This window comes from Penaeus chinensis, chromosome 16, assembly GCF_019202785.1.
Source record: "Penaeus chinensis breed Huanghai No. 1 chromosome 16, ASM1920278v2, whole genome shotgun sequence".
Taxonomy (NCBI): domain Eukaryota; kingdom Metazoa; phylum Arthropoda; class Malacostraca; order Decapoda; family Penaeidae; genus Penaeus; species Penaeus chinensis.
The window spans coordinates 6,053,151-6,065,506 of NC_061834.1; the positions used below are offsets into that span (position 1 = coordinate 6,053,151).

General features: G+C 36.6%; 1 protein-coding gene across 1 annotated transcript in view; it reads right to left on the minus strand.

Moving 5' to 3' along the window:
- The window catches only part of LOC125033640 (WASH complex subunit 3-like), a 37,150-nt gene extending 30,568 nt beyond the window's left edge, over positions 1-6,582 (minus strand). Inside the window, exons 1-2 of the mRNA XM_047625315.1 lie at positions 6,479-6,582; positions 4,190-4,354 (exon numbers count right to left, since the gene is read on the minus strand). Of these exons, the coding sequence (XP_047481271.1) occupies positions 4,190-4,354; positions 6,479-6,523 (210 nt within the window). The 5' untranslated portion in view covers positions 6,524-6,582. The remainder of the gene's footprint in view (positions 1-4,189; positions 4,355-6,478) is intronic.
- Between the last annotated feature and the right edge of the window lie 5,774 nt (positions 6,583-12,356).

Consider the following 12,356-nt stretch of genomic DNA (forward strand, 5'->3'; position numbering starts at 1 on the left):
CTGGACCAGAGTAGTAGGGTATGGCCCTTTTTCTCTCAGAGATGCAAACAATACCTTAATCACCAGCCGTTGGTATTGGGCCATGAATGGCACAAGATCAGCAGAGGTGGCACAGATTGCTGAAAGCTTTTTAAGGCTGAAGAAGAACAATAGTTACTTTAATTTCTTGAGATGTATATACTGTCAAGTGTTTCAACAGTGCTTAGAATCTGTTTAGTTACTAATATCAATTCATGAACTATACAAACTTGGGATTTCTTGTCTTTGTATAGTATAACTTAACCCATTCGCCCCATGTGGCAAGAATACATGCCCATTGTAATAAACGTTTATTTATTGTATTTACACACAGATGCCTCTACAAGTTCTTAATCACCAAATAGCCAGTTATCAGAACTACCTATTTTAATGACAATTTAATAATCATAACATCAATAACAATAATAACAGTATCGAAAGCAATGGTATTAATAAGAAAAACACATTTTCCCGCCCATTCAAGGAATGGGGAAATCAGGATCGATAACTAGGGCCTACTGATAGACTCCTTGCCGGCTGAGCACATGTGGAGCCATCTGTATGTAACAAAATTCACCAACAACTACAGGGGACAGAACATAAATCCACGGCAAATGGGTTATAGGTCTTAAGAACAGCCTTATTGAATACTGAATGATATATAAACATATAAAAGCAAAGACTGAATTCAGTTTCTGATGTAATGTTCTTTGCTAAAGGTTACTTTTAAATTTAAGTCAACATTTCTATAGACACTTATACAAGAGTGCAATAAAACCCATGCATACTACATTCATAAGCAACTATCAACCATCTCACTAGAAAACTGGCAGTCAGCATTACAATTTTATTTGATACTTTATTATTAAGTGGCAATTGAGAACATGAGGACAAGAATCTAGCAAACTAGCACATTAGCTTTTATTAAAAAGTAAAGAATGAAATGGAATAACTGTAAGGTGTTGCAACACTAACTGATGTATTGTCCAAAGTAATTAACTATGTGTAAAACAAAGCAATGGCTTCCCTTCCCTTCATCCCTTATTCTCATATTCTTTTATTATTCTAAGAATATATATTACCAAAATATTAAATACTGAAAGCTGTTATTAAGATCATCATAACGGTCATTTATGGTAATTCTATAGTTGCCTATTTTTTTCTCAATCTGAACCCCTTGCAGCATATCATGCAAAGGCTGTGGTGGATTGAGTCATAGATGGCATTGCCTAATGACATTGCACACACCTCTGGCTCATCTGAGGGAGCAACATCATTTGTTTGTTGTCACTATTAGATACTGGCACTTAAAATGAAGGGCAACCTTTTGTATTTTTTTATTATTATAAAATACATTTATATATATCACCTATTAGGTACCTGATGTTGTGCAAGAAGTACTTAATAAGACAATCACAAATGGGGGCAAACTTTTGTATAAGTTATAAGGTTCCTAACTTTGTGCATAAAGCACTGAATGAGGAAATTGCCAATGAGCACCTACAACCCACATTACTGGCCACTAGCCAATGTTTAATAATGCATGACATGTGGTTCACATTCTGACTGACTTGGTCATGGCTCTGGGTGAAGTGCTTTTCCCGTCATGGATGACTTGCTCGCAGCTACAGAGGACGGGTCATTCACAACATGATACTATGATGAATGCATTACATTTTATGCTGTTCTTTATAAGGTACCCTCGTAACTGCATCACATGCCTTGGGCATTTTCTGACAGAGAAGGGGACATATGTTTGGCTATTGTTTTGTAATATTTAGCACCTAAATCATTTGGCTGCTATGCATGGAAGATGTCATGCACCAAAACATTGTACTCAGTTGCTGTTGCTGTAAACTTGTCAGAAACTTTCTCTGTAGTTTACTTGATCAGTCTCCTTGTGTCATCTACTCACATTGACATATGGGGCTCTGCCAGTGTGACTGTCTTAAAATATGACACATCAAAGGGAAATACTGAAGCCATGGGAGTAGCAGTCTTGTATATAACTACATGCAATCTCTTATTTCATAAGAACGAGATTTGCAAGAGTGAGAGGAAATCCTGTTTTTATGCCCTAAATAAAACCACATTCCATCTTTTACACAGAGTGGAAACCGATATATTTATTGAAATGGACTATATTGCACATAATCAGGCTACTACAGCTTCAATCTAGCAACTAAAATGAACATCATGCATCTCTGAATATTCAAAAACATTAAAATCATGTCTGGATACAAGTGATACAAAAACAAATCATATCATTTTGTTGGTGAGGCACAATGAGTGCAAGGCACCAGCCTAGTATGAAAAAGGCCCCAGAGGCAAGCCCAGTACGCTACGTATACTTCCTGGAGTTTAGAGTTTAGAAAATCCTGTTTTTATCCCATTTAATATTTCTAAATCTACCATTTCTTGTTTTCTTGAACACAGTTACCATTCTATGTATTTTTTTTCTATTTGCAGCGCCACTATGGTTTATGGATTTATGTGCATCAGAAAATAATGACTCATAACATACATGGAAGTGAGCCAAAGATGACTGAAAATGCTGGAATTCTGAGAAAACAATATTGCAGAATGTTTGCAGTGAGGTTACCAAAGGCCTACCTTTCCTTGATGTGATAAATTTGCCCACATAACAGTTTAAGAGATGGTTTCCGATATACTGTTGTAAATTAAATTATGAAGTGGTGAGTGAAATTTGGGAATTCAAGAGAACTCTGACAGAAGGATATGCCATGTAGCAAATCAACAATAAAAATATTTTTAAAAAATACTATAAAAGGAATCCAATATTTCAGGAAATATACAACAAATTGATGTAAATTGTGTATACAGGCACGCACACATGCAACACCCACCCACACACCCACCCACTCACCCACCCACACACACACACACACACACACACACACACACACACACACACACACACACACACACACACACACACACACACACACACATACAACTAATACAGTTTATACATGAATATGAATATGATTTTGCAAACCAGGTTAACAATCTTTAAGTGCCATAACACATTCAGTAACAAGGTAATAAAGGTTAGAAACTCTTAACCTGCACCCTCCACCCTCCTCTAGTCTTGGTTAACATAATAGAATCTATTTCTATATTATAATATTGAACTTTTCAAGAGCATGATAGCACGACTTCCAAGAAAATACCCTCCGACAAGGTTTATAAACCTATTACAGTATTATGTCAAAATATAATATATCATAAGAAGATATACTAATAAAAATAATAAAATAAAACTAAACTTTCAATAACTTCAGATTATGAGGAAAATAAAAAATAAAACCGAACTTTCAATAACTTCAGATTTTGAGGAAAATAAAAAATAAAACCAAACTTTCAATAACTTCAGATTATGAGGAAAATAAAAAATAAAACCAAACTTTCAATAACTTCAGATTTTGAGGAAAATAAGAAATAAAACCAAACTTTCAATAACTTCAGATTATGAGGAAAATAAAAAATAAAACCATACTTTCAATAACTTCAGATTATGAGGAAAATAGAAAATAAAACCAAACTTTCAATAACTTCAGATTTTGAGGAAAATAAAAAATAAAACCAAACTTTCAATAACTTCAGATTTTGAGGAAAATAAGAAATAAAACCAAACTTTCAATAACTTCAGATTATGAGGAAGATAAAAAGGAAAACCAAACTTTCAATAACTTCAGATTATGAGGAAAATAAAAAGGAAAACCAAATTTTCAATAACTTCAGATTATGAGGAATATAAGTCAATGTAAATCATAGCAGTAATAGCTAGACAAAGAACAACTCCTTAGTGCAGACAACTTAATGCAAGCCCAATGCACATGGAATAGGTGCGTGCACATGCCCCCTAGATGGATCTCAAGTCATGCCATTTAGGTACATACAGGCCAACCATCAGCAATGGCTTGACCTATATACATATAAACTATACAGAAAGAAATTCACAAAAAAAACAAAAAAACTATCTTTCTTCTCTTCAGTGAGACAGAGTACATGTATAAATAAAGAACAAAATGTTGTAAATAAATCTGCAGCCCACATCTTACATAAAAAAAAAAAAAACTTTAAAAACCTACCTAAAAAAAATAATAATAATAAAATAAACTAACTAAATAAATTAATAAAACTCTACCTTTGCCTCAAGTATGGCCAGAGAATGATCTGCTCTTCGCAGCTTGGTGTCCAGTGATACAAGACGTTCCTCACAGATGGACGAGAACTGGTTAAGGAAAGCGACTGTGTGGAGTACCCAGTGGTTGATGAATGCCAAAGTCCTTTTCTGGTTTATGGCCTCCACCTGAAAGACAAGACTGGCATTAGTTCTTTAATGTTTAATTTTTAATGCAGTTTGAGTGCTGTTGCTGTGAATCATTAGATTATTTTATCCTTGCATAGTAAATCTTATAAAAAAGCCCACCACGTAGTCTTTGCATCTTTGGGTACTTCAGAAACGGCCAACAAACCTCCAATGCAAATATTCAGGAGACAGCTTACAGGCTACCAGGGTGATTTATTCTTAGAAAAGGAAACCAATCAAGTTTTATATTGCCAAAATATACATGGTGTAAAGGTTTGTTAACATTCCTTAATTGCTGACAAACATGAAGGTAGCAGAGATCACTAAACCACAATCAGATTGAATTTAGTTGCTTGACTACAAGGCCCTCAAATAATTCCATGAATATCAATATTATCCTAAATATTAAAGATTGTATGAATTACAGAGAGAAGATGGTGAATGCAATAATATTGGTGATGTAAGTGACAATCATCTAAAATTGGGTTGCTAAGGAGATGTTGCATCCTCTACACCTCTCTCTCCAACAAAGATTAAAACAAATCTCCACCATGTATATTCTGGCAGGGCAGAGCTTTAACTGATTTTACTTTGCATGACAATACTGGTCTTAATGATGATAATGGCAATGGCAGCAATGTTTGTAATATTAATGTTTATATGAGTGATCTGGATGGAATATGTAGATGAAGATGATAACATTGCAGTGTATTATTTCATGATCAACAATCTATTATGACCACATCTACATCATTTGGGCATTACATCCAGCATAATGACTTCATATGAACACAATCTGAAATAAAAACTATGACAAGTTATCAGTACTTGTAAATTAACAAGATTTAAAAGACAAGATCTTGGTAAAATATGAATAAAATTGGAAAACATCAATGTGTGGAAAGTACCAAAACTAATGCTTATTATCAAAGAGGAAGGAAGAGTTTTAGTACAAATAATTCCATAACCTGCAGCCACTGAGATGTAAACATGTAAGAAAAAATACTCAATACGACTTCAGTTTAAAATGAATAAATAAATATACAAAATAAATATGCATTCAAACTGTCTGCAATACAACAACTGCTGCATATTTTTCAAAGCATTTACATCAATATTCATAAAATAACATACCAAGAAAATGATTCCAACACATTACTATATAAAAAAAAAATTCATTGGTGAGGAGGAGAAAAAATAAACAAAATTGGATACTAGGTATTACTAGGAAATGTTACAGATCTTTCAAACTTTCAAGTAATTTATTTCTAAAAAAAAAATTCCATTATACAGACAGACATTATAAGAATGGGGAAGTGAGTGATTAACTGAGTGATTAACTGAGTGATTAACTGAGCGAAAGTGAGAGTGAGGGTGAGGTTGTGACTGAGACATACCAGACATAAATTAAATTGATCACCTATTAAAATTCTGTTTATTGCGATATAGTCTATGGACTTCACAATCTACATCTCACAATAACAGAGCAGAAGTATTTAAGCTCTTCTCAAAATTTTCATTGTTTAATAGAAACATGAAAAACCTTGGTTAATATTACTGAGAGTGATGCACTGAGATAGAGGGAAAAGGACACTGCCATTTTATACTACATAAGAAATAGTCATAAGCAATATAATATATCTGCTATGGCCTCGTATTTACTGCGAAATGACAAAAAAATATCTGCTGCTTATCACCGCTCAGAGACTAAATCCACAACACCCTCACACAGCCAAGAGTTCTTAATGTAGCATCTTCTATACAAAACTGTCATGACAGTTGACACAAAGCGCTAATAAAGGGGTGTACAGGGGGAGGGAGGGGGCGCTTGTCTCCCCTGTCCAGAGAATAGATATAAGGTAGGAAAGATTAGCTTCGGATGTTGGGGCTCGCATAATACCCTTGTTTTGGGACTTCATCTACGGAGGGTGCGTCGCTCTCGTTAACAAATACCAAAAAACTTAACAAAACACCAGATGGGGTCACATTCAACAAAATCTGCTGTTGAATAGCCAAATATCCCCTAAACCCGTCACATCCAACGAAAACACAAGCGATAATGGGACTCTAGACCCTATCACCAGTACAAACAGTCATTCATTCCATTCTAAATCAAAGCCTGACCTTTGACAGGTCCACATTTGGCGTGACTACGGAATTTCGGTCCATGTTCGGCGTAGCGGAGTCGAGGGGCGTCTCATCAGCTGTCAGGCGACGCTTTGTTGACACTTGGCACTCTTGGGTCAAATGAGAGACTGCAGTCCCTCTTTGAAGTCGACTTTAAATAATTTTGTGTTTGTAAGAATGTTTGGAAATGTGAAGACTTATTTTAACAATAATAACAATGTAAAAATATGATAGATAGCATTTTAAAAACGTTCCTTAATGTCAGCATGAGAAAGACTCATGTGACTGGCCATTCACGTGATAATACGGCCACACATACATATACACATACACATACACATACACATACACATATACACATACACATACACATACACATACACATATACATACACATATACACATACACATACACATACACATACACATACATATACACATACACATACACATATACACATACACATACACATACATACACATATACACATACACATATACACATACACATACACATACACATACATACACACATACACATACATATACATATACACATACACATACACATACACATACATATATACATACAGATATACACATACACATACGCATATACACATACACATATACACATACACATACACATACATATACACATACACATACACATACATACACACATACACATACATATACACATACACATACACATACACATACACATACATATATACATACAGATATACACATACACATACGCATATACACATACACATATACACATACACATACACATACATATACACATACACATACATACACACAAACACATACATATACACATACACATACACATACACATACACATACACATACACACACACACACGCACATACGCACACACACATATATGTATACATACATATGTATATGTATGAAAGTATATATATTAAATATATATACATATATACCTATATACACATACATACATATGTACACATACATATGTACACATACATATATGTGTACAAATACATGCATATACATGTGTACAAATACATACATATACATATACATGTGTGTGTGTGTGTGTGTGTGTCTGTGAGTGTGTGTGTGTGTGTGTGTGTGTGTGTGTGTGTGTGTGTGTGTGTGTGTGTGTGTGTGTGTGTGTGTACGTATACATGTACAAAGTCCCATAGTTCCAAATGGTACACCCGAATGATGCAAGGACTGTATTTCTGGCAATACATGCATAGTAATCAGTATTCTGTGAATGGAATGCTCTTGTTTGTAAAGAAGCCTGTGATATTCTGCTAATATTTTCCCCGATGACTAATATCAGCCATTCAAATTATGTTAAAAAGGTTGGAAAACTTAAGAGTGGTTTGCCCAATGGCAACATTGTTGCTTGAAATACGTGGGGTTTTCCTTTAAAAAGGAGCAATTAGAACTGGTATAACTGGCCATTTTAGCACAATAACGATAGCCAAACATCGGAGACAGCGTTTACGGTACTGCTAATGTCGAGTCTTGGTTAATAATTCGATGTTTTACTCCTGAAGCAATTCTCGTGTATTTGCATAAAAGTGCCGTCTCCAAACTATGACTCCCATTTAAAGGGATTTAAAGGGACAGGTGTAACCCACAAGAGCGTCATCGACCTATAAGGCAGTCTATGTAAGGACTGTTATGCTTTGATTTGATTTTTTTTTTTTTTTTTTTCGCTGTAAAATGTTGACAGAGGGTGAAATAGATAACACCGCTTATTTAGGTCTTTCTGGAAACACTTAGCTATCCATTAACAATTTTAAGAAGCGTGTTGACAGCAGAGACTTTTGAGGTGCATCGTCTGTCACACAATCCTTGCCATATCTCCCTTTTTCGAGGTTTCTTACCATCGTGAACCATGTCACTCAAGAGAACAAGACGTCAATACACATTTCCTTGGCCTTTGGCATGTTTGTTTAGGACAAAGAACACATCAAAACTATTGTTTTGTTTTTCAGCCAACAAGCAGCATATATGCCGAATGGGATGAACTGCATGCTTTTTTTCCCCCTAACAGTTGGTCATGCATTGTCAAGCACTGGTGTCATTCCGTGAACTAAGAGGAATAATATATATATACAAGTGTAGGGTTACCAAATAAGTATACACACACATAAAGCTTTTCATTCCGTATATGTAATATTGGCTGTGCAACGATTTGCACAAATTTTGCAAAAAGTCATGACAATGCATGACGACATGCATTTTTGTGTTTTAACTATGCATTCAGATTGAAGCCCAATCATTACTGAACATACCCTATGAAATTTATTTCATAGATGCATAAATATTTTTTTTATAGTTATATTTTAAATGTGCACTATACCCTCGACATGAGCGGTATCTTAATCTCAAATTATTTTTTGACAGAATATGCGTTTCTAAATTACCCAACTGCTGAATGGGTACTTTATGCTAACGACTTGTAAAAGGTCTGGAATGCACGCTCAGATCACATTTTATATCAAGATTTTCAGGGAACATTAGGTCTGTTTATTAAGCATATACTAGGTCGATATTTATGTTTCAAAAGAATGTTACACTTCAAAACATCAAATCTCATATATCCATTACTTTCTACATCCTGCTCTCTCTCCCACCCTCTCTCTCTCCCTCCCTCCCTTTATCTCTCTCTCCCTCCTCTCTCCTCTCTCCTCTCTCCTCTCTCCTCTCTCCTCTCTCCCTCTCCCTCTCCCTCTCCCTCTCCCTCTCCCTCTCCCTCTCCCTCTCCCTCGTCCTCTCCCTCCCTCCCTCCCTCCCTCCCTCCCCCCTCTCTCTCTCTATCTATCTATCTATCTATCTCCCTCTCTCTCTCTTTCTCTTTCTCTTTCTCTTTCTCTCTTTCTCTCTTTCTCTCTTTCTCTCTCTTTCTTCTTTGTTGGATTTCTTTGCTATCAACCAGCGGCATGTGGCCAAGGTTATTAAGCCAATGGATCCTATTCATTCTATCAATCTATATAAGGTCATAAAGTTTTGTCTTTCTTAGAAAAGTGATTTCTTTACTGGTGATTCTTTCATCATCTAATAATATGTTATTAATGTAAAATCTTTATGTTTTATTCTAAGGTAATATTTCAGAGGTTGTCTATGGTTGGAGTATATTGGACATACTAATTAAGAGGTGGTTTAAGGTACGGCTGGTGTTGCAGTGGGGGCACTGAGGAGGGAAAGTTCTCTCTGTACAGGGAGTGAAGTGGGTAATTCTGGTGACATTGACCCTGAGACGGGCCAAGACCACCTCCTCCCATTCTTACTTTCCTGTGGGATATATCCCGCAGTTCTATTTCTGGTTTGACTGTATTAGTCAGCTGCAGGTTGTTCCACTCACTTTGCCATAGGAAATGTATATTTGCTTTTATAAGAGACACAAAACACCTGAGATCTGTACGAACTATGTTAATGTCCAGATCGCCAGTTAACCCGGCTAATTTGTCAGCCTGTTCATTGCCATGGATACCAGAGTGGCCTGATACTCATATCAGCTTGATTAATTTGTTGGCACCATGTAACTTACGAATGATATTACCCAGCAGTTCACTTTTAGTGGTTTCTAATGATTCAATAGCTTTAAGTGAACTTAATGGATCAGAAAAAAATAACTATTCTATCGTGGGTCGTCGATAGTGCAAAATCGATACCTTTATTAATGGTAAAAAGATAAGCAAGAAAGATCGATGTATGATTCGGCAGTCTGAACTTTAGTTCACATTCAGTCGACCATACACCCGCACCCACACACTCATGTGTCGTACCGTCGGTATATATATGATAAAAGGGTGATGTTTAATAGGGATCTCTTCCTCCACCTCAGGCGCCATGGCCTTGGCTGATGGAAGCCAGGCTTCTATGATAGAAAAGTTGGGGGGTTCCCATGGCACTGTATTTGAATGAACCAGGGTATCGATGGTAGAGAGATCTATACCGACTTTCTCGACGAGGTCGTGGAGTCGCGTGGCGTGTCTCCATTGCCATTAAGTCGGCTCGGGTCTCGAGCCACCTTTACGGCATAGGTCAGTGCTAATTGGCCGCGTCTGAGTCGGAGGGGAGGTACTCCTGACCTCACCTCAAGACGATCGATCCGAGTGCATTTTAAGAGCTCCAACACACACACGCAAACAAGCATTCTGCACGGCAGCCAAACCTTTCAAACTTGTTTTCGATGCCAAGCCATACACGGTTGACCTATAATCTACTTTAGACCTAATCAGGAATTTATATATCATTAGTAAAGACTTTCTATCAGCTCCCCATTTATTACCAAAAATGCACTTTAATAAATTTAGTGCTCTTTGACATTTATTCTCTAACTGACCATTGTGGTCTTTCTAATTAAGTCTACTATCAAAGAGTAGACCAGGAAATTTAGCAGAATTTTGAATTTGTTAGCCTGATGTTCGGCCTCCTCCAATGTGAAAAAATAACCCCAATACTCTTTCTTGTGGAAAACTTAAAACCCCACTGGAGGCCCTAGTTATGAATCATATCCAGTGCCATGTGGATGCGATTTGCCGAGAATTCTGTATTATTGCTGGAATGCCATAATGCACAGTCATCAGCGTACAGTGAGTATTTAAGATTCCGTGGGGGAGCTGGTAAGATGTCATTGATCATGCATAAAAAATAATGTTGGTGACAAGACACTTCCTTGTGGGACCCCGTTTGCCTGGACAAACATGTCCGAAAAAGTGACATTGTCAGAGAATAATTTGACAGCAAAATTTCTGTCAGAAATTAAATTTTGAATAAAACAAGGCAAGTTTCCACGTAATTCAGAAGCATAAAGTTTTCTGAGTAGGCCATATCGCCATGTCATGTCGTTACTGAAATTAATTTTTTTTTTTTTTTTTTTTTTTTTTTTTTTGGGGGGGGCAATTGCCTCTTGAATATAACTGTCCAGTTTTACAAGTTGATCGAGAGTTTGGTGTCCCTTTCGGAAACCGCACTGCTCGTCAACTAGCAAATTACTGGAATTATGCAATAGCCTACTGTTAACAATTCGTCCCATGACCTTGCATAAGCAACTTGTCAACGCAATTGGGCGGTAGGAGATGGCAGATCTAGGATTACCCCCTTCTTTCAATATGGGAATGATGTGGGCGAAGTGCCATGAGTTTGGAAAAGTGGCTTTTCCAAATTTCATTGTACACTTCCATCAACTTAATCATGGCATCATGATTAAGATGTTTTATCATCTCATATCGAATCTCATCGGGGCCTGGGGATGTTCCTCTACAGGCTTCCAGGGTTCGGACAAGTTCATCCATTGTTAGATCTTTATTGTAATCAAAGTCATCTCCTGTGGCAAAGTGAATTGGTTGCAGCTCAGCCGCTTCCTTGATGGGCAGGAATGCGGGATGGTAATTTGCTGAGCTGCTTGTATGAGAGAATTGCCTGGCGAGTGCATTAGCAATGTCTCTAGGTGAATCGAAATTAGTACCCTCGTGAATGATGTTATTCATTTTGAAAGATGTTTTTTTCTTATTTATTTTATTGACAGTGATATTTTGGTTTTGATGTTAATTGTAGAGGCAAAGCTCCGCCAGGAGTCTCTTTTTGCTTGTCTTATTATTCTACGAGCCCTAGCTTTTGCTTGTTTGTAGTTGCAAAAGTTCTCATTTGTGATGTTATTTTTGAAAAGCCTGTAGGCCTTACTGCGTCGTCACAGCGCCCTGCGACAATCTGGTGTCCACCATGGAACTCTATGCTTAACGCTATCTGTCGAAGTTTTAGGAATGGATAGCAATGCTGCTTCTAAAATCGAATTCTGAATATTGTTTACTTTATCATCAATGGTTTCTCCAACAAGTTCGAGCTTGACGCTCAT